Genomic DNA, 27144 nt, shown 5'->3' on the forward strand with positions numbered 1-27144 from the left:
ATCTCTGAGGTTATTGATATTTCTCCCGGCAATCTTGATTCCAGCTTGTGTTTCTTCCAGTCCAGCGTTTCTCATGATGTACTCTGCATATAAGTTAAATAAGCAGGGTAACAATATACCTTGACGTATATTGACGTCAATATATTGACGTATATAACAATATATTGACGTATATAACCTTGACGTACTCCTTTTCCTATTTGGAACCAGTCTGTTGTTCCATGTCCAGTTCTAACTGTTGCTTCCTGACCTGCATACAGGTTTCTCAAGAGGCAGATCAGGTGGTCTGGTATTCCCGTCTCTTTCAGAATTTTCCACAGTTTATTGTGATCCACACAGTCAAAGGCTTTGGCATGTCAATAAAGCAGAAATAGATGTTTTTCTGGAACTCTCTTGCTTTTTCCATGATCCAGCGGATGTTGGCAATTTGATCTCTGGTTCCTCTGCCCTTTCTAAAACCAGCTTGAACATCAGGAAGTTCACGGTTCACGTATTGCTGAAGCCTGGCTTGGAGAATTTTGAGCTAATTCACAAATTATTTTTCTTTAACTGAATTAGGCTGTCCCTAAATGTAGAGAATGTTAAGCCAGATGCTCATGAAGCTTTCTGTGACTCTAGAATCCTGTGTTTTGTGAGCTGGTTGACGTGAAGGTACTCTGTCATTTTTCTTCTGCTTCCCACGCATACCATGAACAACGTCTTTTTGTCCAGCCCATATATGTAGGGAGACATAATTAATACCATAGAAGTAATTTAATTGCAATCGTCAGCCCTTGTCTTAAATCTTCATAGTTTAGGTATTAAACCCTAATTATCTTCGTCCACATTTTTCTATTGTATGTAGAAGAAAATCCAAAGTTCTCATCATGGCCTATAAGACCTCATACAGTTTGGCTCATTGCCAACCCCTCTGACCTTATCTCTTAATTGGGCTGAAACACATCAAGCTTTTCTCACCTCAGAATTTCATTCAGGAGGTTCTCTCAGTCAGGACTGCTTTTCACTCTGATTTTCGTGGCTGGTTCTTTTATGTCACTCAGGTCTCAACTCAGACATCCGCTTTTAAAAAGCCATTTAACATTCTTAGCAATCATTACTTTTCCATACCAAAGTCGCTCGCTAGCCCATTCCCTGTTTACTGTCTTTCTATAGTATTCCTACCGTACGGTCTCTTGTATGTGTATATTTATCATCTATCTCCCTTACTCCAGTGTAAATTTCAGGAACTTTCCTGTTATGTCACTAGTGTCTAGAACATTGCCAGACAGATTGTGGGCACTCAGCTGACTTTATTTTTTTGGGCTCCAAAATCACCACAGTTGGTGATTTCAGCCATGACATTAAAAGACATTTAACTCCTTGGAAGGAAAGTTATGACCAACCTAGACAGTATATTAAAAAGCAGAGATGTTACTTTGTCCACAAAGGTCTGTCTAGTCAAAGCTATGGTTTTTCCTGTAGTCATGTATGGATGTGAGAGTTGGACTATAAAGAAAGCTGAGCGCCAAAGAATTGATGCTTTTGAACTGTGGTGTTGGAGAAGACTCTTGAGAGTCCCTTGGACTGCAAGGAGATCCAACCAGTCCATTCTGAAGGAGATCAGTCCTGGGTGTTCATTGGAAGGACTGATGTTGAAGCTGAAACTCGAATACTTTGGCACCTGATGCGAAGAGCTGACTCATTGGAAAAGACTCTGATGCTGGGAAAGATTGAGGGTAGGAGGAGAAGGGGATGACAGAGGATAAGATGGTTGGATGGCATCACCAACTCAATGGACATGAGTTTGGGTGGACTCTGGGAGTTGTGATGGACAGGGAATGCTGCGGTTCATGGGGTCACAAAGAGTCGGACACGACTGAGCGACTGGACTGACTGACTGAGGGACTATTTGTTGATTGCATTAGTGAGTCATGATAAACAGAAGATAAAGGAAACCAACATTTACTGAGCACTTGTTACATAGTGAATAATACTTATCTAGGCAATAACCTGTTGAAGTAAGCATTAATTTCCATTTTACAGTTAAAAAAAAAAAACCTAAGATTTGGGAATTTTTCTCATCTGAGTGTAGACAGGTATGCTGCTGATTGATCATCTTAGCTCCCATATATTTTGATGTGGGTACCAGATACTGTGCCCCAAACCTCAGATTCATTATCTCATTCTTATTAAAATTACTGTTACTAAAACTCTGTGATAAACGTGTCAGAGAGACAAGATGGCAGAGAAGTAGGGTGGACACAGAGTACATCTCTCTCCATGGATACATCAGGAATACACCCTTAGACACAAAAGCGCATGCAGACCACCAGCTGAGAGTGGACAGAAGGACCTGACCCACGGAAAAGAGTATATAAAACCACACAGAACTTAGTAGGATGAAGGAACTAGGGTAGAAAAGCAGGAGTGTTAGTAGGACTGGACCTGCCCTCAGTGGGTGGGGGCACTGAAGCAGGGGTCCTATCCCCACAAAGGGGCAGTTGTCTGAGTCAGAGGTGAAACATTTAAGGTCGAGAGTGAAACAGCTGATCTGTGGCAGCCTAAATGGAGTGAGGACTTCCCTAGTAGCTCAGATGGTAAAGCATCTGCTTGCAGTGCAGGAGACCCGGGTTCAATCCCTGGTTGGGAAGATCCCCTGGAGAAGAAGATAGCAACCCACTCAAGTATCCTTGCCTGTAAAATTCCATGGGCAGAGGAGCCTGGCGGGCTATAGTCCATGGAGTCGCAAAGAGTCGGACACGACTGAGCAACTAACACACACACACACACACATATGGAATGAGAATCAGACAGGCCTTGCCACAGCCATACATACCCCTGGCAGGGATGCAGGTACCCTAGGAGGCACAGCAGATAGGAGCTGGAGCTTAGGGATTGTGGAGCAATCCCAGGGCGAGGGCTGCTGTTGACTGTGGAGAGACAGACCAAGGAGATGCGAAGGAGATTGTGGTGGGAAATGTCTGTGAAGGAAAGTCAGGCAGCCATGGAATCAAGGTAGTACTGCTGAGTCATGCGTAGGGGTGGAGCCATCACCATAGCCTCTTTCTCTCCACATGCCAGCATCTGCAGCTGAAACAATAGAGAGCTTGGCCCATCAAATGCCTGACACACTGAACTACAGAGCAGGACCCCACCCAGGGTGCTGCTTTAAATGACTGATGCGCCAATGTACAGAGTAGGACCCCAGCCACGGGGGGTCCCACTATGTGCCTGACACACCAAACACAGGCAGAGGAGCCCTAGAGGGCTGAACAGGTGGAGCTATGGAGAAAGACTTGCCAAAGAGGCCTCCTGATCGCCAGCTACCAGAGGCTTGAAAAAAGACTCTGGTAGGGCCCTAACTCCTATGGCTGAGGCAGTCCGTATCCCTGCACTTGGCGCCGCGCAAGGTCCCCGCAACCCAAGCAATTGTGCCACCTTCACACTCAACCCTCACTGGGGCAGAGCTGCTACAGGCAAAAAAGGTCTGGCGTCTGTGCCTGCCGGGTTGCTTCAGTCGTGTCCAGTTCTTTGCAACCCTGTGTACTGTGGCCTGCCAGGCTTCTCTGTCAGGGGGGTTCTTCAGCCAAGAATACTGGAGTGTGTTGACCAATACTGGTTGCCATACCCTTCTAGAGCACTATATTTTCTGCTGCCATAGCCACCAACTCCCCTGAGTACCTGGTGCTGCCAGAACCCCTGTGACCCAAGGAGCTGCACCACCTCCACATCTGGCCCTCACTGGGGCAGACCCAAGTCGTCCAGGGCAGCCTCAGGAGCAAACCCCAGTGGACTTCCCACATGCAGAGGTGGAAATAAAACCATAGATTTCTCAAGAGGCAGATCAGGTGGTCTGGTATTCCCATCTCTTTCAGAATTTTCCACAGTTTATTGTGATCCACACAGTCAAAGGCTTTGGCATAGTCAATAAAGCAGAAATAGATGTTTTTCTGGAACTCTCTTGCTTTTTCCATGATCCAGCGGATGTTGGCAATTTGATCTCTGGTTCCTCTGCCCTTTCTAAAACCAGCTTGAACATCTGGAAGTTCACGGTTCACGTATTGCTGAAGCCTGGCTTGGAGAATTTTGAGCATTACTTTACTAGCGTGTGAGATGAGTGCAATCGTGTGGTAGTGTGAGCATTCTTTGGCATTGCCTTTCTTTGGGATTGGAATGAAAACTGACCTTTTCTAGTTCTGTGCCCACTGCTGAGTTTTCCAAATTTGCTGGCATATTGAGTGCAGCACTTTCACAGCCTCATCTTTCAGGATTTAAAATAGCTCAACTGGAATTCCATCACCTCCACTAGCTTTGTTCGTAGTGATGCTTTCTAAGGCCCACTGGACTTCACATTCCAGGATGTCTGGCTCTAGGTGAGTGATCACACCATTGTGATTATCTGGGTCGTGAAGATCTTTTTTGTACAGTTCTTCTGTATATTCTTGCCACCTCTTCTTAATATCTTCTGCTTCTGTTAGGTCCATACCATTTCTGTCCTTTACTAAGCCCATCTTTGCATGAAATGTTCCCTTGGTATCTCTAATTTTCTTGAAGAGATCTCTAGTCTTTCCCATTCTGTTTTCCTCTATTTGCATTGGTCGCTGAGGAAGGCTTTCTTATCTCTTCTTGCTATTCTTTGGAACTCTGCATTCAGATGCTTATATTTTTCCTTTTCTCCTTTGCTTTTCCTTCTCTTCTTTGCACAGCTATTTGTAAGGCCTCCCCAGACTGCCATTTTGCTTTTTTGCATTTCTTTTCCATGGGGATGGTCTTGATCCCTGTCTCCTGTACAATGTCATGAACCTCCTTCCATAGTTCATCAGGTACTCTATCTATCAGATCTAGGCCCTTAAATCTATTTCTCACTTCCACTGTATAATCATAAGGGATTTGATTTAGGTCATACCTGAATGGTCTAGTGATTTTCCCTACTTTCTTTAATTTAAGTCTGAATTTGGTAATAAGGAGTTCATGATCTGAGCCACAGTCAGCTCCTGGTCTTGTTTTTGTTGACTGTGTAGAGCTTCTCCATCTTTGGCTGCAAAGAACATAATCAATCTGATTTCGGTGTTGACCATCTGGTGATGTCCGTGTGTAGAGTCTTCTCTTGTGTTGTTGGAAGAGGGTGTTTGTTATGACCAGTGCATTTTCTTAGCAAAACTCTATTAGTCTTTGCCCTGCTTCATTCCGTATTCCAAGGCCAAATTTGCTTGTTACTCCAGGTGTTTCTTGACTTCCTACTTTTGCATTCCAGTCCCCTATAATGAAAAGGACAACTTTTTTGGGTGTTAGTTCTAAAAGGTCTTGTAGGTCTTCAGAGAACCATTCAACTTCAGCATCTTCAGCGTTACTGGTTGGGGCATAGACTTGGATTACTGTGATATTGAATGGTTTGCCTTGGAATCGAACAGAGATCATTCTGTCGTTTTTGAGATTGCATCCAAGTACTGCATTTCAGACTCTTTTGTTGACCATGATGGCTACTCCATTTCTTCTAAGGGATTCCTGCCCACAGTAGTAGATATAATGGGCATCTGAGTTAAATTCACCCATTCCAGTCCATTTTAGTTTGCTGATTCCTAGAATGTCGACGTTCACTCTTGCCATCTCCTGTGTGACCACTTCCAATTTGCCTTGATTCATGGACCTGACATTCCAGGTTCCTATGCAATATTGCTCTTTACAGCATCAGACCTTGCTTCTATCACCAGTCACATCCACAACTGGGTATTGTTTTTGCTTTGGCTCCATCCCTTCATTCTTTCTGGAGTTATTTCTCCACTGATCTCCAGTAGCATATTGGGCACCTACCGACCTGGGGAGTTCCTTTTTCTGTATCCTATCATTTTGCCTTTTCATACTGTTCATGGGGTTCTCAAGGCAAGAATACTGAAGTGGTTTGCCATTCCCTTCTCCAGTGGACCACATTCTGTCAGATCTCTCCACCATGACCCGCATGTCTTGGGTTGCCCCACGGGCATGGCTTAGTTTCATTCAGTTAGACTAGGCTGTGGTCCTAGTGTGATTAGATTGACTAGTTTTCTGTGAGTATGGTTTCACTGTGTCTGCCCTGTGATGCTCTCTTGCAACACCTACTGTGTTCTTTGGGTTTCTCTTACCTTGGACGTTGGGTATCTCTTCACAGCTGCTCCAGCTAAGTGCAGCCGCTGCTCCTTACCTTGGACGAGGACTATCTCCTCACCTCCGCCCTTCCTGACCTTGAACGTGGGATAGCGCCTTTAGGCCCTCCTTCGCCCACACAGCCACTGCTCCTTGGACATGGGGTTGGTCCTCCCGGCTGCCGCCCCTGACCTCGGTCGCAGGGTAGCTCCTCTTGGCCGTCACCTCTGATTTTGTAAATGCCATTTGTCTGGGGTTAATCTTTGGTTTCTTGCTTTGAGGTATTTGTTTTAATCTCATTTAATGCCATAACAAACCAGTTGTGGAATCTTTGTTCCTGACCAGAGATCAAGCCCTGAGCCTTTGGAGTGGGGGCACTGACTCCAAGAACCTAGACTACCAGAGTACTAACCCTGCTGCTGCTGCTGCTGCTAAGTCGCTTCAGTCGTGTCTGACTCTCAGCGACCCCATGGACTGCAGCACACCAGCCTCCTCCATCCATGGGATTTTCCAGGCAAGAGTATTGGAGAACTAACCCTAGAGGGTATCAAATAGTGAGAACTCACACAGAGGAAACCACCAGAATATAAGACCTGGCATCACCCAACCACCAGTAGCACCCTGTGCAGGACACCTCATCCAAATAACAAACAAAACAAAAGTACAAACTGAACCATCAGCAGACAGGATTACCACCTCACTCAGCCTTGCCCATCAGAGGAAAAACAAAACAACAACAACAAAAAACTCAGCACAAATCTCATCCTATACGAAGCTTACACAAACCACTGGGCCAAACTTAGGAGGGCAGAAACCAAAAGGAAGAAAGAATTCAACCTCGAATCCTGGGAAAAGGAGACCTTAAACACAATACATTTAAATAAAAAACGAGAAGGCAGAGAAATATTGCACAAATGAAGGAACAAACTAGAAACACAGAAATCCAAATAAATGAAGAGGAAATAGGCAAACTACCTGAAAAAGAATTCAGAATAGTGATAGTGAATGTGAAAGTCAGTCAGTCATGTCTGACTCTTTGTGACCCCATGGACCCCATAGACTCTATAGTCCGTGGAATTCTCCAGGCCAGAATACTGGAGTGGGTAGCCATTCCCTTTTCCAATGGATCTTCCCAACCCACGGATTGAAGCCAGGTCTCCTACATTGCAGGCAGATTCTTTACCAGCTTAGCCACAAGGGGAGCCCAAGAATACTGAAGTGGGTAGCCTATCTCTTCTCCAGTGGATCATCTCGATCCAGGAATTGAACTGGAGAAGGCAATGGCACCCCACTCCAGTACTTTTGCCTAGAAAATGCCATGGACGGAGGAGCCTGGTAGGCTGCAGTCCATGGGGTCGCACAGAGTCAGACACAACTGAAGCGACTTAGCAGCAGCCTCCTGCATTGCAGGTGGATTCTTTACCAACTGAGCTATCAGGGAAGCCCATAGTGATGGTAAAGATCAAAAATGTAGAAAACAGAATGGAGAAAATGCAAGAATGAATTAACAAAGACCTAGAGGAATTAAAGAATATACATACAGAGACAAACAGCACAATTATTCAAATTAAAAATACCCTAGAAGGCATCAATAGCAGAATATCTGAAGCAGAAAAATGAATCAGTGAGCTGGAATATAAAATGGTGGAAATAACTTCTGAAGAGCAGAATAAAGTAAAAAGAATGAAAAGAACTGAGGATAGTCTGAGAGACCTCTGGGACAATATCAAATGCACCAACATTCGAATTATGGGGTTCCAGAAGAAGAAGAGAAAAAGAAAGGGTATGAGAAAATTTTTGAAGGTCTATAGTTGAAAATTTCCCCACACGGAAAAGGAAATAGTCAATCAAGTCCAAGAGGCACAGAGTTCCAAACAGGATAAACCCAAGGAAAAACACACCAGGACACATATTAATCAAACTAACAAAGACTAAACACAAAGAAAGAATATTAAAATCAGCAAGGGAGAAGCAATAAGTAACATACAAGACTCTCAAGAGTCTTCTCCAACACCACAGTTCAAAAGCATCAATTCTTTGGCGCTCAGCTTTCTTCACAGTCCAACTCTCACATCCATACATGACCACTGGAAAAACCATAGTCTTGACTAGATGGACCTTTGTTGACAAAGTAATGTCTCTGCTTTTGAATATGCTATCTAGGTTGGTCATAACTTTTCTTCCAAGGAGGAAGCGTCTTTTAATTTCATGGCTGCAGTCATCATCTGCAGTGATTTTGGAGCCCAGAAGAATAAAGTCTGACACTGTTTCCACTGTTTCCCCATCTATTTCCCATGAAGTGATGGGACCAGATGCCATGATCTTCGTTTTCTGAATGTTGAGCTTTAAGCCAACTTTTTCACTCTCCACTTTCACTTTCATCAAGAGGCTTTTGAGTTCCTCTTCACTTTCTGCCATAAGGGTGTGTCATCTGCATATCTGAGGTTATTGATATTTCTTCTGGCAATCTTAATTCCAGCTTGTGCTTCTTCCAGCCCAGCGTTTCTCATGATGTACTTTGCATATAAGTTAAATAAGCAGGGTGACAGTATACAACCTTGACGTACTCCTTTTCCTATTTGGAACCAGTCTGTTGTTCCATGTCCAGTTCAAACTGTTGCTTCCTGACCTGCATATAGGTTTCTCAAGAGGCAGGTCAGGTGGTCTGGTATTCCCATCTCTTTCAGAATTTTCCACAGTTTATTGTGATCCACACAGTCAAAGGCTTTGGCATAGTCAGTAAAGCAGAAATAGATGTTTTTCTGGAACTCTCTTGCTTTTTCATGATCCAGCGGATGTTGTCAATTTGATCTCTGGTTCCTCTGCCTTTTCTAAAACTAGCTTGAACATCTGGAAGTTCATGGTTCACATATTGCTGAAGCCTGGCTTGGAGAATTTTGAGCATCACTTTACTAGCGTGTGAGATGAGTGCAATTGTGTGGTAGGGTGAGCATTCTTTGGCATTGCCTTTCTTTGAAATTGGAATGAAAACTGACTTTTTCCAGTTCTGTGGCCACTGCTGAGTTTTCCAAATTTGCTGGCATATTGAGTGCAGCACTTTCACAGCATCATCTTTCAGGATTTGAAATAGCTCAACTGAAATTGCATCACCTCCACTAGCTTTGTTCGTAGTGATGCTTTCTAAGGCCCACTGGACTTCACATTCCAGGATGTCTGGCTCTAGGTGAGTGATCACACCATTGTGATTATCTGGGTCGTGAAGATCTTTTTTGTACAGTTCTTCTGTGTATTCCTGCCACCTCTTCTTAATATCTTCTGCTTCTGTTAGGTCCATACCATTTCTGTCCTTTATCGAGCCCATCTTTGCATGAAATGTTCCCTTGGTATCTCTAATTTTCTTGAAGAGATCTCTAGTCTTTCCCATTCTGTTGTTTTCCTCTATTTCTTTGCATTGATCTCTGAAGAAGGCTTTCTTATCTCTTCTTGCTATTCTTTGGAACTCTGCATTCAGATGCTTATATTTTTCCTTTTCTCCTTTGCTTTTCACTTCTCTTCTTTTCACAGCTATTTGTAAGGCCTCCCCAGACAGCCATTTTGCTTTTCTGCATTTCTTTTCCATGGGGATGGTCTTGATCCCTGTCTCCTGTACAATGTCATGAACCTCCTTCCATAGTTCATCAGGCACTCTATCTATCAGATCTAGGCCCTTAAATCTATTTCTCACTTCCACTGTATAATCATAAGGGATTTGATTTAGGTCATACCTGAATGGTCTAGTTGTTTTCCCTACTTTCTTCAATTTAAGTCTGAATTTGGTAATAAGGAGTTCATGATCTGAGCCACAGTCAGCTCCTGGTCTTGTTTTTGTTGATTGTGTAGAGCTTCTCCATCTTTGGCTGCAAAGAACATAATCAATCTGATTTCGTGATGTCCGTGTGTAGAGTCTTCTCTTGTGTTGTTGGAAGAGGGTGTTTGCTATGACCAGTGGGTTCTCTTGGCAAAACTCTATTAGTCTTTGCCCTGCTTCATTCCGTATTCCAAGGCCAAATTTGCCTGTTACTCCAGGTGTTTCTTAACTTCCTACTTTTGCATTCCAGTCCCCTATAATGAAAAGGACATCTTTTTTGGGTGTTAGTTCTAAAAGGTCTTGTAGGTCTTCATAGAACCGTTCAACTTCAGCATCTTCAGCGTTACTGGTTGGGGCATAGACTTGGATTACTGTGATATTGAATGGTTTGCCTTGGAATCGAACAGAGATCATTCTGTCGTTTTTGAGATTGCATCCAAGTACTGCATTTTGGACTCTTTTGTTGACCATGATGGCTACTCCATTTCTTCTAAGGGATTCCTGCCCACAGTAGTAGATATAATGGGCATCTGAGTTAAATTCACCCATTCCAGTCCATTTGAGTTCGCTGATTCCTAGAATGTCGACGTTCACTCTTGCCATCTCCTGTGTGACCACTTCCAATTTGCCTTGATTCATGGACCTGACATTCCAGGTTCCTATGCAATAATGCTTTATACAGCATCAGACCTTGCTTCTATCACCAGTCACATCCACAGTTGGGTATTGTTTTTGCTTTGGCTCCATCCCTTCATTCTTTCTGGAGTTATTTCTCCACTGATCTCCAGTAGCATATTGGGCCCCTACTGACCTGGGGAGTTCCTCTTTCAGTATCCTATCATTTTGCCTTTTCATACTGTTCATGGGGTTCTCAAGGCAAGAATACTGAAGTGGTTTGCCATTCCCTTCTCCAGTGGACCACATTCTGTCACATCTCTCCACCATGACCCACCCGTCTTTGGTGGCCCCATGGGCATGGCTTAGTTTCATTCAGTTAGACTAGGCTGTGGTCCTAGTGTGATTAGATTGACTAGTTTTCTGTGAGTATGGTTTCAGTGTGTCTGCCCTCTGATGCTCTCTTGCAACACCTACTGTCTTACTTGGGTTTCTCCTACCTTGGACGTGGGGTATCTCTTCACAGCTGCTCCAGCAAAGTGCAGCCACTGCTTCTTACCTTGGACAAGGGGTATCTGCTCATCACCGCCCCTTCTGACCTTGAATGTGGAATAGCTCCTCTAGGCCCTCCTGCGCCCGTGCAGCCACCGCTCCTCGGACGTGGGGTTGCTTGTCTCAGCCGCCGCCCCTGGCCTCGGGCGTGGGGTAGCTCTCCTGGCCGCTGCCCCGGACCTCGGACGTGGGGTGGCTCCTCTCGGCTGCTCCTGCGCTGTCACAGTCCGGCACTCTCAGCCGCCATCCCTGACCTTGGACACGGGGTAGCTCCTCTCGGCTGCCGCCCCTGACCTCGGACGTGGAGTAGCTCCTCCTGGCCGCCGTATCCTCTCCCTTTTCCTCTTAAATCCCTTGAAACTCAGATAGGTGTCATCCCTCCTGAAAAAGAGTAGCCAAAGGCAGATCTCTGCACCAACTCTTAACAGGTTTCCAATGCTTCACTTTCAGGCTTATGAACTAGGGCTCTGTGAGATACCAGACTGAGGCAAGAATGAATATTCCTAGGATAAGATAAGTGCACAGCAGGCCAGAGCAGGAAAGTGTGTCCCAGAAGCCTTTTCTGTTGGAAGAGAACTCTGTCATTGCTGCTTCATAAACACACCTCAAAAGTGCCTTCTGTCCTTTTGTTCTTGTTTCCTTTGCATGTTGTTCATCAGTATTGCTGTATTCTGTGTCTCCCAAAGTCTGTCTCAAACATTCTTCCATGATATGTATTTGGTTCCTTTCCCTTGAAACCAGGTGTACTTTTATCTGTCCCTCATTGTATACATTTTTACTGTTTTGGATAGTGAAATATCAATAGCTGAGGAAATAGTGATAGTCTTCCTTTCATCATAAAAAAAAAATTGTTCACTGTTGATAGCAAGAGTTAGAATTATGTCCTTCAAAAGCACTTAACAGAAGACTTATTCTCAAAAATTTCCATCCTTGTTTGATTATAGACAAATTTCCTTTTGCATATACAACTGAGCTAAGAAAAGAGTAATTATTTAACTTGATATTGTAAACACTTAACTATTAAAAGGTTCTGTTTAAAGAGAAGGGGCTACACAGAAATTAACATAAAATGGCTTAGAGTTGAATATAAAACCTGAAACCATAAAAATGCTTAGAAGAAAACATAGGTGGTAAACTTGATATCTGTCTTGGCAATGAATTTTTTTTTTAATTTGATAACAAAAGCAAAAAAAATAAGTGGGACAGCATCAAACTAAAAGCTTCTGCATGCCAAAGAAAAACATCAACCAAATGACAAACTATTGAATGGGAGAAAATATCTGCAAATCATGTTTGATAAGTGGTTCATATCCAAAATATATAAGGAACTCATACAACTCGAGCAAAAAAAAAAAAAAAAAAAGAATCCAATTTAAAAATGAGCAGAAGATCTGAATAGACATTTTTCCAAAGATGTTTGGATGGTCAGCAGGTACATGTAAAAAATGCTTAAATCACTAATCAGGGGAATGCAAAGCAAAACCACAAGGAGCTATCACCTCACACCTGTTAGGATGGCTATTTTCAAAAAAAATAAGAAATGTGTGGGTATGGAGAAAAGGAATCCTTTTTGCACTGTTGGTAGAAATGTAAATTGGTGCTGTCACTATGAAAAACTGTGTGGAAGTTCCTCAAAAAATTAAAAACTCGAGCCACCACAAGATCCAACAGTTCTACTCCTGACTACATACCCAAAGAAAATGGAAACACTAACTCAAAAAGATACACCTACCAGTTCATTGCAGCACTATTTATAATAGCCAAGATGTGAATACAACCTAAGTGTCCAACAGTGGATGAATGGGTAAAGAAAATGTGATATACTCACATATATATGGAGAAGGCAATGGCACCCCACTCCAGTACTCTTGCCTGGAAAATCCCATGGACCAAGGAGCCTGGTAGGCTGCAGTCCATGGGGTCGAGAAGAGTCGGACACGACTGAGCGACTTCACTTTCACTTTTCACTTTCATGCATTGGAGAAGGAAATGGCAACCCACTCCAGTGTTCTTGCCTGGAGAATCCCAGGGACGGGGGAGCCTGGTGGGCTGTGGTCTCAGGGGTCTCACAGAGTCAGACACGACTGAAGCGACTTAGCAGCAGCAGCACATATATATACACATGGGAACATTATACAGCCACAGAAAAACAAATGAGGTCTTGCTATTTGCAACAACGTGGATGGACTTGGATGGATGCTAAGTGAAGTAAGACTCACAAAAATATTGGGTTGGGCAAAAAGTTTGTATGGAAAAAATCTGAACAAACCTTTGGCCAACCCAATACCATATGATCTCATTTATATTTGGAAACGAAAAACAAAACAAAAAAACCTCAAGCTCATAAATACAGAGAATAGATTGGTGGTCGCCAGAGGCAGGGGCTAGGGGATATAAACAAATGGGTAAAGAAAGGGGGGTCAAAGTGTTCTAAGTCCCAGTTGTGACTAAGTTGTGAGGATGTAGGTACAGCATGGTGATTATAGTAAGTAATACTGTATTGTTTATTTGAAAGTTGCTAGATCTCAAAATTCTCATCACAAGAAAAAAATTACAGCTATATATGGTGATAGATGTTGACTATACTTATTGTGATCATTTCACAATGTGTATAAATACAGAATCATTTTGTTATACACCCAAAACTAATACAATATCAAAGGTCAGTTATACCTGAATTTTTTAAAATAAAGGAAGTTTCATGTTCAAGACTGGCTTCCCTGGTGGCTCTGGTAAAGGATCCGCCTATAATGCAGGAGACACAGGAGATGCGGGTTCTATTCCTGGGTCAGGAAGGCCCCCTAGAGGATGACAACCCTCATGCCTGTTCCAGTATTCTTGCTGAGAAAATCCCATGGGCAGGGGAGCCTGGCAGGCTACAGTACCTAGGGTTGCAGAGAGGTTGACACAACTGACGAGACTGAGCAGCAGCAGCAGCGTGTGCAAGACATGGCTGCCGGCCAGCTAGCGGGTTGAACCATGCTGCTGCCACCCATGTAAATAGTCTGTAACATGCCTCTGTCATACATCCTTCCTCTTGAATGCTGCTTCATAGGTAGCTTCCTCTTGGTCTCTGGATTCTCTCATTTTGCCTTCCTGTGTTAGCTGCAAAATTTCCTATGTTCTGAGCAAGGTTCCAAACTTAATGGGAACTTTTGATAGATTGACCTTTGATATGATTGGAGTTGGCCCAGAAGTTTGTATGGAAAAAAACGAAATGGGTAAAGAGGAGTCGAAAGGTACTGAGTTCTAGTAATAAATAAGTTGTGGGGATAATGTACAACATGGTGACTGTAGTTAGTAATACTGTATTGCATATTTGAATATGGTGTCTGGACTCTCACATTGACTTCTTGACAGAGTCCAGGGATAATGGAACATAGCTCAGTCATGTTTTGATTGACTCAGTTACATGCATAATAGCTTTGTTACCTCATTATTATAGTAACATTTCCTGTACATACTGGGGAAAAAAAACATAAAGGAGAAAATTAAAATCATTGATTAACCCCTCACCCAGAGAGAACTGCTGCTAATATTTTGGTTTATTTTTTCCTAAGACTTCTGTTTTAACCATTCTTTCAGTGAATATAATAGGTTCTTATTCATGAACTCTACCTGAACAGTGACTTACTGGTGGATGCTAAGTCACTTCAGTCATGTCTGACTCTTTGCCACCCCATGCACATAGCCTACTGGGATTACTAATTGTTGTTTATTCTTAATGCTGCTTGCCTCTGTGTGGGAAGATGTGGAATGTCATCTCCCTTTGACTGACATGTGCAGTCTCTGACCATCTTTATACCTTCATTTTGTAAACAACGTATCATTTGCTGGAGGTACTAATGTATATAGAACATTTAAAGCAAAATATATTTTTCCCCCAAGAGGGAATAAATGTAATTGCTATGAAGTTCATACACACACACACACACACACACACACATACGGACATGAGTTTGAGCAGACTCAGGGAGGTAGTGAAGGACAGGGAAGCCTGGCATGCTGTAATCCATAGGGTTGCAAAGAGTTGGACACAACTAAGCAATTGAACAACAACATATATGAAAGAAGCAGTTGGTTTTCCCGAGGAAACAGAAAAAAGTCTGCTGAATAGAAAATTGAGTCTACACAGCTTTCTGTCCAGTTGCTTTCTTCCCTTTTTCTGGGTAGGAATCCAAGCCAGACCGTCTCCTCGTGCTGAAGGTCCTGTGGAATGACTTCCTGGTGTGCTACTCCTCTCGCCCTCTGCTCTGCTGGTCTGTGTGGTGGGCCCTCTCCACCTGCGGCTATTTTCAAGTCGTGAACTACGCACAGGGCCTGTGGGAGCAGGTGATGCCTTCCCGCCATGCTGCTATCTATAATGGCGGTGTGGAGGCCGTTTCAACCTTACTGGGTAAGCAGTACTGGGTGGTAGGGCAGGTTGGGTGGGGAGAGTCCTCTGGTAGTTTAGTTGACCATGATCAGAGTTTTTCTCCCCTCTCAAATTTGAAGTAACCTCAAAGAACGGTTTAACTTTGAGCTCTAATTTTATCATTTAGGATGACAGTTCAAAAGTGTATGTTCAGGGAGGACTATGACTAACTAACCTGAATTCTTTTTTTTTAATATAAATTTATTTTAATTGGAGGCTAATTACTTTATAATATTGTATTGGTTTTGCCATACATTGACATGAATCTGCCACGGGTGTACACGTGTTCCCCATCCTGAACCCCCCCTCCCACCTCCCTCCCCATACCATCCCTCTGGGTCATCCCAGTGCACCAGCCCCGAGCATCCTGTATCATGCTTGAATTCTTTATAACCTTTGGGAAACCTAACATAAGGATCCTGTAAATTGTTTTCTTACCCAAGTTTCCTTTATGTCTGATTTACTGCGTGCTTTGGCCATGTGTGAATCTTCGAGCAGCACTGTTCAGTACTTTCTAACAACAGTAGCTAGTATATGTTGTGTTGCAGGTGCTGTTCTAAAGACTTTATGTTTATTAACACCATCCTCACAGAATTCCTTTGTTGCAGTTATTACCCCCATTTTCCAATTAAGGAAGCTGTTGAAAGACATGTTAATCACTTGCCCAAGGTCATATAGATGGTCAGTGGTAAAGTCCAGGTTTGAACTCAGAGCCTGTCTTTGGCCATTAGCATCTATCATTCCTTTCTAATCTGTTGATCCACCTCATAGGTCTTAGAAGATCATAAAGGACTTCTGTGAACACTTTTATCTCTGACCAGCACTTAGAAAGCACTCCATACCATTTAGCTCTCATTATCCTCATCATCGTCATTTGACCACGTGATAAACTGCCCCTCAGATGGGAGGAGAGATGAACCATCCTGCCATGTTGCCAAGCTACAGCCAGGATGGTTCTTTTTGACTCTTGCCTCTGCATCTACTTCAGTAGCTTTCCCTTAGCAGCACCCCTGGTTCTATGTCCTCCTTTTCCATCTCATTATCCACTGCCCTAATTCAGTCTCTCATCTCATCTCTCCATGGCCTCATACTATTTATTCCATCAGGTCCAAAAATCTCTGCCTAACTTTCAAGGGCCTCCATAATCTTGAACTACCCTGGTTATAAATTTAAAGAGCTTAAAATGTCATAACCTAAGGTGAATTTTCATTTAGTGAAATAGTACTTGTTTAGCAAAATGAGTTGGGGAAGGCAGTGGCACCCCACTCCAGTACTCTTGCCTGGAAAATCCTATGGACGGAGGAGCCTGGTGGGCTGCAGTCCATGGGGTCGCTAAGAGTCGGATACGACTGAACTTCACTTTCACTTTTCATTTTCATGCATTGGAGAAGGAAATGGCAACCCACTCCAGTGTTCTTGCCTGGGGAATCCCAGGGACGGGGGAGCCTGGTGGGCTGCCGTCTGTGGGGTCGCACAGAGTTGGACACGACTGAAGCGACTTAGCAGCAGCAGCAGCAAAATGAGTAATGACTTTTCTGTTTTTGTTTTGTAGGTGCTGTTGCAGTGTTTGCAGTTGGTTACATAAAAATATCCTGGTCCACTTGGGGAGAATTGACACTGTCTCTCTTCTCTCTCCTGATTGCTGCTGCAGTGTATATCATGGACACTGTGGGTAACATTTGGGTGTGCTACGCATCCTACGTTGTCTTCAGAATCATCTACATGTTACTCATCACAATAGCAACGTATGTATTACGATTCAAAGAAGCATTAGGAAGAGCTGTAACAGGATTAACTTTTGGTTTCTTTACAAATTAAATTTTCTGGTTCAAGGGCAAATGGGAGGAAGCATTATACCATAAGTGCATTATCAGTTTTTCTTTTGAGGAAGCATTTAGGCAAGTTTCATTTACTTCCTTGTTCACGTTTCTGCTGTTTTCAGACATTTGCATGAGGTTTACATCATTTAGCAAAAGAATATTCTTCACTTGGTTGGGAAGGGAATTGACAGTAGAAAAGTATGGGCTACTCTTCACATTTGAAATAAAAAATGTAACTATCCTTGAAGTAATTCTTATCTATGCATTCTTTTTATTTTTTAAGTTTTCAGATAGCTGCAAACCTCAGCATGGAGCGCTATGCCTTAGTGTTTGGTGTAAATACCTTCATTGCCCTAGCACTGCAGACTCTGCTCACTCTAATTGTGGTAGATGCCAGTGGCCTTGGCTTGGAAATTACCACTCAGGTAAGGTCTGTTTCAGTAGTGAAGATGTTATGGGTTGATCAGGGTAACAGAAGTGGAGCATGCTTCAGGGAAACAAATTCAAACAATATAGACAGATAGAAAATCGAAAGTAAAAGTGTTCTTTCCTTCCTTCAGTTATCCCCCACCCTTAGTTCCTTTCCATCAGGAGGATGCTGAGACCATCATCTCTTTGATGAGGCCCTAGAATGTTTTTGAGTGTGGAGCTGAGAGGTAGTGTTGGTTCCATCTGGACCCAGACCTTCTGCTTCTTCACCCATTATTTCCCTCCATTTTTTTTTTAAATTTTATTTTATTTTTAAACTTTACATAATTGTATTAGTTTTGCCAAATATCGAAATGAATCCACCAGAGGTACTGTATCCCATGTTTGAGATGCCTGCTTCACTTGAGAGCTCTCTGAGTCTCCTCCCTTCTTTAAACACCCCCCACCCAGATACCAAGGTAATGACTTGCTGTTGATGACTAGCATTACATATGACCTATTGAGAAAACACCTGCACAAACACCCAGAGACAGTGTGATACGTTTATTCACTCTGGAATTGTATGGTTGTATATGGCTTCATTCATTGTGAGTTGTAAATAGGGCTTGGGATGTACTTTAGCAAAATGGGCGATTGAATCAAAAAGTGCCTACCCCAACTCATCTCAGCTCAAAAGATTCTATCTCCATTGTTCTTCCCACTTACATATTAGTTTTCCTACAATACAAAGACCTGACATGTTAGCAGTAATTAACTTTGTTTTTACCGAGGAGATCTAAAAGAAAAACAATAGATAATGTGTGCTGAGTGCCTTCTGTGTGCCAGGTACTTTATATAGAATTTTGCAGGGTTGCTATCATGATTAGACGTCAAGAAAATGAATCTGAGAGAGGTGTTGTTTAAGGTCACGGTCAATAATAGTATGGCAGAACCAGGATTCAAAGCAACATCTGACTCAAAAGCCTAGGCATCTACCTCTGCATCATGCTGGCTCAGAAAAGGGTGGGGGAAAGGTGGACAGAGCAGAGGAATGGGAGCTTATTATTGTCTTTTAAGTAATTATTACTTATGTGTTTCCCAGTTACTGCCTGCAATAAAAACGTTGGGAAGACCTCTCAAGGGTTAAGTGCTTTCATTTGGGATGGAGGGTAGGAGAATAAGTGCTTGTCATCTGGCTATAGAAGCGGTGGGTTTAAATGTATGGAATAATAATTTTGTGGGCTGTGGTCAAACTCATGACTGCCATGATTAATTAACCGATTTCCTATAGGAAAATGTGTCCAAATTTAAAAGACTTGGCTCAGAGGGTTAGGCTTCCCAGGTGGTGCTAGTGGTAAAGAACCTGCCTGCCAGTGCAGGAGAGTTAAGTGAGTTCGATCCCTGGGTCAGATCCCCTGGAGAAGGAATCTGCAACCCACTCCAGTGTTCTTGCCCAGAGAACCCCATGAACAGAGGAGCCTGGTGGGCTACAGTCCATGGGGTTGCGAAGGGTCAGACACGACTGAAGCAACTTAGCATGCACGCAGAGGGTTAGAGCGGCACGCTTACTGGATCCATGAACCAGCTTATCAGTATTTAGTAAGTTATTTTAATAAGAAAATGATGATATTGATAAATCATATAATCACATTAAAAATGGCTTAGAGAAGATTCTTACAAAAAGTTATCTTACAATGGAATATAGTTGACCTTCTGCTGCCCTCTTCTGGGAAAGAGTGGGAATTCTTGATCTTCAGAACTTAGCCTCGTATCAGCTTGAGTTAGTCGGTTTGAGGGTAGAGACCAGGATTCAGTTATAACAGCAACAAAAATGAAAACCAATAATATTAACAGTATTAGCATTGTGTTAATAAACATTTACATACAGAATCCTATTCCTTCCCAACAACTGTAATTAGGATATATTATGAATTACAAAATGGGTTGTAAATGAAGTGGAGGCTCAGACACTGAGTCTCTCCATCCAGGCCATACAGCTGGTAAGTGGGTAGTCAGGATTGGCAGTCAGGCTGCAGTGTTACCATGCTGTCCTGCCTCTCTGTATCCTCAGTGCCTGGCACATTGTGTAAGCACAATGTTTTTTGAAATTGTATTGAGAAACTGAACATATCTTTAATTATAGAGTCTGTTCACATATATGTAATAAAAGAGCTGACCTTCCAGTGGATAATTCTGTAAATTACTTCTTCCCCCCTCTTTAGTTCTTCATCTACGCTGGTTACTTTGCACTCATCGCTGTGGTTTTCCTGGCTAATGGTACAGTCAGTATTATGAAGAAATATAGAAAGCAAGAAGATCCACAATCAAGTTCTCAAGAGACCCCCTCATAACATACTGCAAAAGAGCTTCATATTGCAAGAATTCTGCACAACGGCTGTAACCGGCTGTATTTAATTTTTTAAAGTGTAGACACATATTTATGAGTATGCATTTCATGGCTTCAAAGCAGCCAGTTGACTATACCTTGTCTTCCCAGAGTAACAATACAGTTGAGAAATGAAGTGTACTTCCTGGAATACTTATGAGAGCCAATTTAAGAATCTGTTTTTCCTGCTTCAAAAGTGAACTTGCTTTTGAAAACCAAGAATCAAGAGCAATTAGGCAGCACATGGTAATGTACACATGCTCACAAGTGAGTCTGGTGTTTCATAGGTCAAGTATTCTACTTCTGTGTCTGATTAGCCAGATGCTTGGCCTGTTGGGACCAGGGCTTCACGGGCCACAGGATGTTACAGTCAGAATCGAAATAGTGTTCTAACAGCATCTGCCTCTGTTCAACTTAGTTCTCATGTCTGTGTTACTCATGTGCGTTTGTTTCTACAGATGACAACATTTGCCCTGGTTTGGTGTTCTATAAAGAATATGTGTTAATTCTGAGTTATCTTTAAAAATTCATTGTGTAAATACTCTCAGTGCCCATCTTGACTGTTGTGTATTTGTGTTGATTTTTCTTAGAAGTATATTTTTACATTATTCATATGCTTCCCAGAGAAGCTAATTTAGTTAAAAAATAAGGCAAGTTTTGAGGCCTACTAATAATATAAAAGTGACCTAATGGAAAACTTAAGGTAGGTTTACTTGTCTTGTATTCTTCGGTATGAAGGACTATTAAATCTATGATGAAAAGTTACTAAGTGGGCTAAAGGCATAACTAGTCCATTTTGTATCTGCAGATCTCCAAAATAAAATGGGAAAGTCTTCTTAAAATAACTTCATCTCCCTTTATGGCATTTATACTGTTTGTCCTTCTTATCCAAGATAAAGGTGTCATTAATTGTTGGATTATTCCAAGGTCTTTTTCACAAACTGAGCCTCTTTATTTTGGTGGGACAGGACGTAGGATGGACTTGGTTCCTGCATTTTGTATATTAAATTTGCCTTTGTTTATAAAGGTGCATCTTCTTAAATAATCTGCTTAAAATAAGAATTGCTACTGATTCCAAGTTACTTGAAAAATGTTATTCTGTGTACATTTAAGTGGGAGATTAGTCTACCAAGTGACTGCTAGCATATGTGAGACATGATAACTATTTTAAAGCCAATTTTGTTGCCTTATCTTAAAAAAAAAAAAAGCTAGGTCAACTTTTTTAGAATGACGTAGGTAAATACTGAATAGTAATGTCAAGATTCCAAAACTGACTTATTCATTTATGTGAGCAAGAATTCTAGAAGCAAATTAATGAGGATAAGAATAAGTCATTTTCTAGTCACCTTCCTTTCTGAGTAAAAGAAAGGAGAAGAGCACTAGCTAAGGAAGGAAAAAGGAAGCGATATCATAAACATCAGCCTCTAATTTTGTATTTTGTCTTTGTTTTATTTTGCTACATAGGGAATGTGTACTCAGAAACAAGTAGAAAAATGGTGTTTGAGGAATTTAATTTTTTTAATAAAATAGACTGTGGCACAATCAAACTGTTCATGTAACTAAAGCAGTATTTCCCTGGAATTTAAGTCACAGTTGGTTTTATACAATCAGAGCCTTTACTTAAGACAATAATAAGTTCCTATCTTGGTGTGTGTGGTACTATTTGTAGAATGCTGAACCCAATTTGCAAGTTGTACTGTATGCGGTTTTGGAAAGAAGTGCAAATAATTTGTTGTACTTTTTATTCAATACTGTATAGATTATACAATTATTTTTTATTAAATAAATATTTTGCAGTATATTTTTCCTTGTTTAAAATATTTATGTCTTTGTTGCTACATGCAGGCTTTCTCTAGTTGTGGAGAGCACGGGCCCTAGAGCCTGCAGGCCTCAGCAGTTGTGGCTTGCCGTCTCTCAGGCATGGGCTTAGTGGCTGTGACGTGCGGCTTAGCTGTCCCTCAGCATGTGGGGTCTTCCTGGACCAGGGGCTGGATCCATGGCCCCTGCATTGGCAGGTGGAGTCTTAACCACTGGACCACCAGGGAAGCTGCTGGTCTTTACCTTTGACTCTTCCCTCTCATTTCTGTTGTTTTCCCAATTTTTTTTCTAGCACCGCATTGTTCTACTTATTTTTCTTGGTCTTCATGTTGGTACCTCTTATATTTTTAAAAGCATTCTCCCATTTAGAAACTAAAAAGGCCAACGTTCCCTTCAGTGTTAACTGAATTTTTCAGATAAATGAAATGAAATTGAATCAAAGGTAGAAGGTGCCATCTTGTTTTGAAAAAATCATAGCCTTTTGGTTATAGCCCCAAATGTTCTGGTACACACGGAAGCATCTTCTTGCCATCTTCTTGAGAATTGCTTTGTTCATTTTAGCCGACAAACCAAACCAGTCTTTTCTAATAGTATTTGAATGTGTACTTTCACATTAGTTCCCATTGCAAAACCTTCATTAAGGCATTTTTATTGATTATCACCAAAGACTTGGAAATTTTTCATGCAAAAAACTTTTTAAAGTTTTCTGTCCTTATAGCACATCTTATGTATCTGAGCAGGAACCACGCCTTATTTTTGTCTTTTGTTGCAAAACACATCTTGTGTTTGTGCCCCATGAACACTGAATTATACAAATGATATGTGATGGATTCAACGTAACCACCTGCCAGTACCAAAGCTAAATAAACGCTATTTTTCAAAAAGTACATCAAAGTAAAGCATTAAGATTAAAATGCCTGTCAGTGATGTCTAGTCCACTGGATGCTTTATTCAGGGCATTGTGCTCAAATGATAGAAATTGGATACCTATTTGTCTTACTTCTTATGGAATCCTAGGGCTTCCCAGATGGCGCAGTGGCAACAAACCCACCTACGAATATAGGAGATGGAAGAGACACAGGAAGATCTTCCCTGGGTTGGGAAGGTCCCCTGGAGAAAGAAATGGCAACTCACTGCAGTATTCTCATCTGGAAAATTCCATGGACAGAGGAGCCTGGCAGGCTGCAGTTCATGGGGTCAACAAACAGTCAGACATGCAGGACTGAGCAACTGAGCAGGCATGCACGTGTAATTAGTACTTTACATTTATATAACATGTTTTAGTTTGGAAAGGGATTTGTGAACATCATCTCTTGATTCTGGAAAAAGCATCCTGTGGTAGTACTAATTCTACTTTTTTCATTAAGTAATGCTGATAGAAGGGGCTTCAGAATGCTGAGTTTGCCATTCAAAGCTCTGATTCATTAGGGAAGTTACTCTGGAGCTTCAGTTTATTTTTTTTTTAATATTTCTTTTTACTCACTTGGCTGTGTCTGGTCTTTGTTCTGGCATGCAGGAACTTGAGTTGCATCATATGGGATCAGTATGCCAATTCTTAGTTGTGGCATGTGAGATCTAGTTCCCTGATCAGGGGTTGAACCTGGGCCCCTCTTCGTTGAGAGCGTGGAGCCTTAGCCACTGGACCACCATGGAAGTCCTGAGCTTCAGTTTCCTTATCAGTAAGTGGGGATGATACTTACCTCATGAGACCGTCGTGAAGAAATGAAAGAACATTTGTGAAAGCACCTGTCACGTGAGAAATCAGTTCCCTTCCCCCTCATTCTCTATTAACAGTTTTAGCTGTCAGTCTCAAATGAGCCGACCATTGGAAAAGACTCTGATGCTGGGAAAGATTGAGGGCAGGAGAAGGGAGTAACAGAGGATGAAGTGGTTGGAGGGCATCACCGACTCAACTGACATTAGTTTGAGCAAGCTCCAGGAGATGGTAGACAGGGCAGTCTGATGTGCTGCAGTCCATGGGGACACAAAGTGTCAGACACGACCTAGTGGCTGAACAACAATCAATCTCAAAATTGTACTCTCAAATGAAAGTTCTTTTGGAATGTTTCAAAATAAAAATGATAGGAGGCTTTTAAACACTCTCATTTTTTGGTCAAGTTTTATTTAATTACTTTGACATTGCCCTTCTTTGGGACTGGAAAACTCATCTTTTCCAGACCTGGAGCCACTACTGACTTTTCTGTATTTGCTGGCGTATTTAGTGTATCACTTTAACAGATCATCTTTTAGGATTTGAAATAGCTCAGCTGGAATTCCATATCATTGTAATCAGTTTTCATTCCAATCCCAAAGAAAGGCAATGCCAAAGAATGCTTAAACTACCACACAATTGCACTCATTTCGCATGCTAGCAAAGTAATGCTCAAAATTCTCCAAGCCAGGCTTCAACAGTACATCAACTGAGAACTTCCAGATGTTCAAGCTGGAATTAGAAAAGGCAGAGGAACCAGAGATTAAATTGCCAACATCTGTTGGATCATAGAAAAAGCAAGAGAATTCCAGATAAACATATACTCCTGCTTCATTGTCTACACTAAAGCCATTCTTAAAGAGATGAGAATACTAGACCACCTTACCTGCCTCCTGCGAAACCTGTATGCAGGTCAAGAAGCAACAGTTAGAACCAGACATGGAACAATGGACTGGTTCCACATTGGGAAAGGAGTATGTCAAGGCTTTATATTGTCATCCTGCTTATTTAAATTATATGCAGAGTACATCATGAGAAACGCTGGGCTGGATGAAGCACAAGCTGGAATCAAGATTGCCAGGAGAAATATCAATAACCTCACATATGCAGATGCACCACCCTTATGGCAGAAAGTGAAGGGGAACTAAAGAGCCTCTTGGTGAAAGTAAGAGAGGAGAGTGGAAAAGTTGGCTTAAAACTCAACATTCAGAAAACTAAGATCATGGCATCTGGTCCCATCATTTCATGGGAAATAGATGGGGAAACAGTGACAGACTTATTTTCGTGGACTCCAAAAACACCACAGATGGTGACTGCAGCTACAAAATTAAAAGACACTTTCTCCTTGGAAGAAAAGTTATGACAGACAGCATATTAAAAAGCAGAGACATTACTTTGCTGACAAAAGTCTGTCTAGTCAAACCTATGGTTTTTCCAGTAATCATGTATGAATGTGAGAGTTGTACCATAAAGAAGGCTGAGTGCCAAAGAATTGATGGTTTTGAACTGTGGTCTTGGAGAAGACTTTGAGTCCCTTGGAATGCAAGGAGATCAAACCAGTCAATCCTAAAGGAAATCATTCTGAATATTCATTAGAAGGACTGATGCTGAAGCTAAATGTCCAATACTTTGGCCACCTGATGCAAAGAGCCAACTCATTAGAAAAGACCCTGATGCTGGGAAAGATTGAAGGCAGGAGGAGAAGGGGACAACAGAGGACGAGATGGTTGGATGGTATAACTGACTCAATGGACATGAGTTTGAACACACTCTGGGAGATGGTAAAGAACAGGGAAGCCTGGTGTGGGGCAGTCCATGGAGTTACAAAAGGTCAGATACAACCGAGGGACTGAACAACAACATTTAACTAGATGAATTATATCAACAATAATGATAGCTCATAATTAGATAGTGTTTACTATTTATGACTGTGCTGAATAATGTTCTAAGGGCTTTAGATGCCCTATTTGATTTCTGTTATTACCAAATGTTATTGAATTGCAGGTTATTAAAATAATTTCTAGTAATACAAAATTTTGTAAGAAAAATTCTGGAATATATTTTGTGAGATACTATTAAAGCTGTTAGGTTTTAAATGGTACTGCTTTTTAAATTCATGTGTTTACATAGCAAGTTATAAATATGTAATCTATTTCATTTGAAATAAGAAAGTATAATTTGAGGTAAAATTGTTATTTAGAAACACTCCCTCTTATTTTTAATTTATATTTTAGAAAGTTCTCCGGATACAACAAAACCGTCATGACTCCGGATATCAAAGAACTTAAAATGTGTGATAAGAAAAGATAAGTATTGATAGCAAGCATAACAGAGAGCCCCAACTGCAACACAAGTTAGTGTGTCAGGTATCATAATGATTTAAAGAGGCTTGGATCTCAAAAACTACAAGTCCACTGGGGAAATAATGTATGACTTCCTGAAGGAGGTGGCATTTGAAAAGTTAGTCATGCAGCATGGTCAGAATCTTAAAGGAAATTTAGAAAGAGGAACGGACTATAGTGGAGAAAGAGGCATAAGTAAAGGTATGAAAGTCAGAAAGTGCGGGTGCACAATCAGCAAGGAATATAGAGAGCAGGACAGGGGGCCATTTTCTAATGTTCATTACTTGCAGAAAGAATCAGGGAGTAATGATTAAGCTTGTCTTTAGAAATTTAATCTGGCAGCAGTGGAAGATACTACCTAAAATTTCTGGGAAGATACTAAAATTGCTAGGTGGACTGCTATTTTGGGTCCACTAGGAAGGCCTAGTCCGTGAGGAAGGCTTTTATGATCCACAGCAGCGGGGAAAAAACAAGACTGACTTGTGGTTATGAACATTCTGGAATGGTAGCTTAGAAAGTGTAAATAACCTACCCAAGGTCACATGTCTTTGAAGTGGAGAAGCCGGGAAAGTTTTTTTTTTTTCACTTTAATAAGATTTTATTAAAGTTGCCCCTAAACTTTGCTGATCCATGTTGCTGTATGGTGGAAACCATCACAGTATTGTAATTATTCGGGATAGGATTCTGATTCCCACCCTACACTGCAAACTAACCGTCATTTCCACCCCTGCATGCCAGCGGGTCTGTAAGGATAAGACCCCAGGGGAAGAATGAGGGGATGGGAAGATGCAGTCCTGACTCAAAAGCCTGACTTCCAGGGTGAAAGGATGCCAGGCAGGGCACAGCCGCTGTAGGGTGGGTGGGCCCAGGGGCTCTGTTGGAATGGCTGGCTGAGTGACTGTGGGGTAGGAGCACCGCGGTACGAGTTGCCAGGATAGGGTAAAACAAAGTTGCAGAAAATCCAAGAAGGGATTTCTCAGCTCCTCCTCCACATGGCCCCCCCGCGCTCCTCACCCCTCCAGCTCTAGACTGGAGGCTGGCCTGCGGCGGGCGGAGCCTGCGCACTTTCTTGCTCTCTCTTACTGAGCCCTGAGCGCCTGCCCTTTACAGCCTGCCGCCTGCCCGTGGGCTGCGCCTCATGCCAAGTTTTCGCACTCTCTTTTAGAAACGG

At 42.0% G+C, this 27144-nt stretch overlaps 1 protein-coding gene across 3 annotated transcripts in view; it reads left to right on the forward strand.

Moving 5' to 3' along the window:
- The window catches only part of SLC19A2 (solute carrier family 19 member 2), a 33856-nt gene extending 11953 nt beyond the window's left edge, over positions 1-21903 (forward strand). For all 3 annotated transcript variants that reach the window (XM_086344826.1, XM_086344824.1, XM_086344825.1), the window contains exons 3-6: positions 15248-15470; positions 17041-17233; positions 17592-17733; positions 19939-21903. In XM_086344826.1, the coding sequence (XP_086200952.1) occupies positions 15248-15470; positions 17041-17233; positions 17592-17733; positions 19939-20067 (687 nt within the window). In that variant the 3' untranslated portion in view covers positions 20068-21903. The remainder of the gene's footprint in view (positions 1-15247; positions 15471-17040; positions 17234-17591; positions 17734-19938) is intronic.
- The last annotated feature ends 5241 nt before the right edge of the window (positions 21904-27144 follow it).

Source organism: Bos grunniens, chromosome 16 (assembly GCF_055505025.1).
Source record: "Bos grunniens cultivar Pamir isolate PY7600 chromosome 16, Bosgru_T2T1.0, whole genome shotgun sequence".
NCBI lineage: Eukaryota > Metazoa > Chordata > Mammalia > Artiodactyla > Bovidae > Bos > Bos grunniens.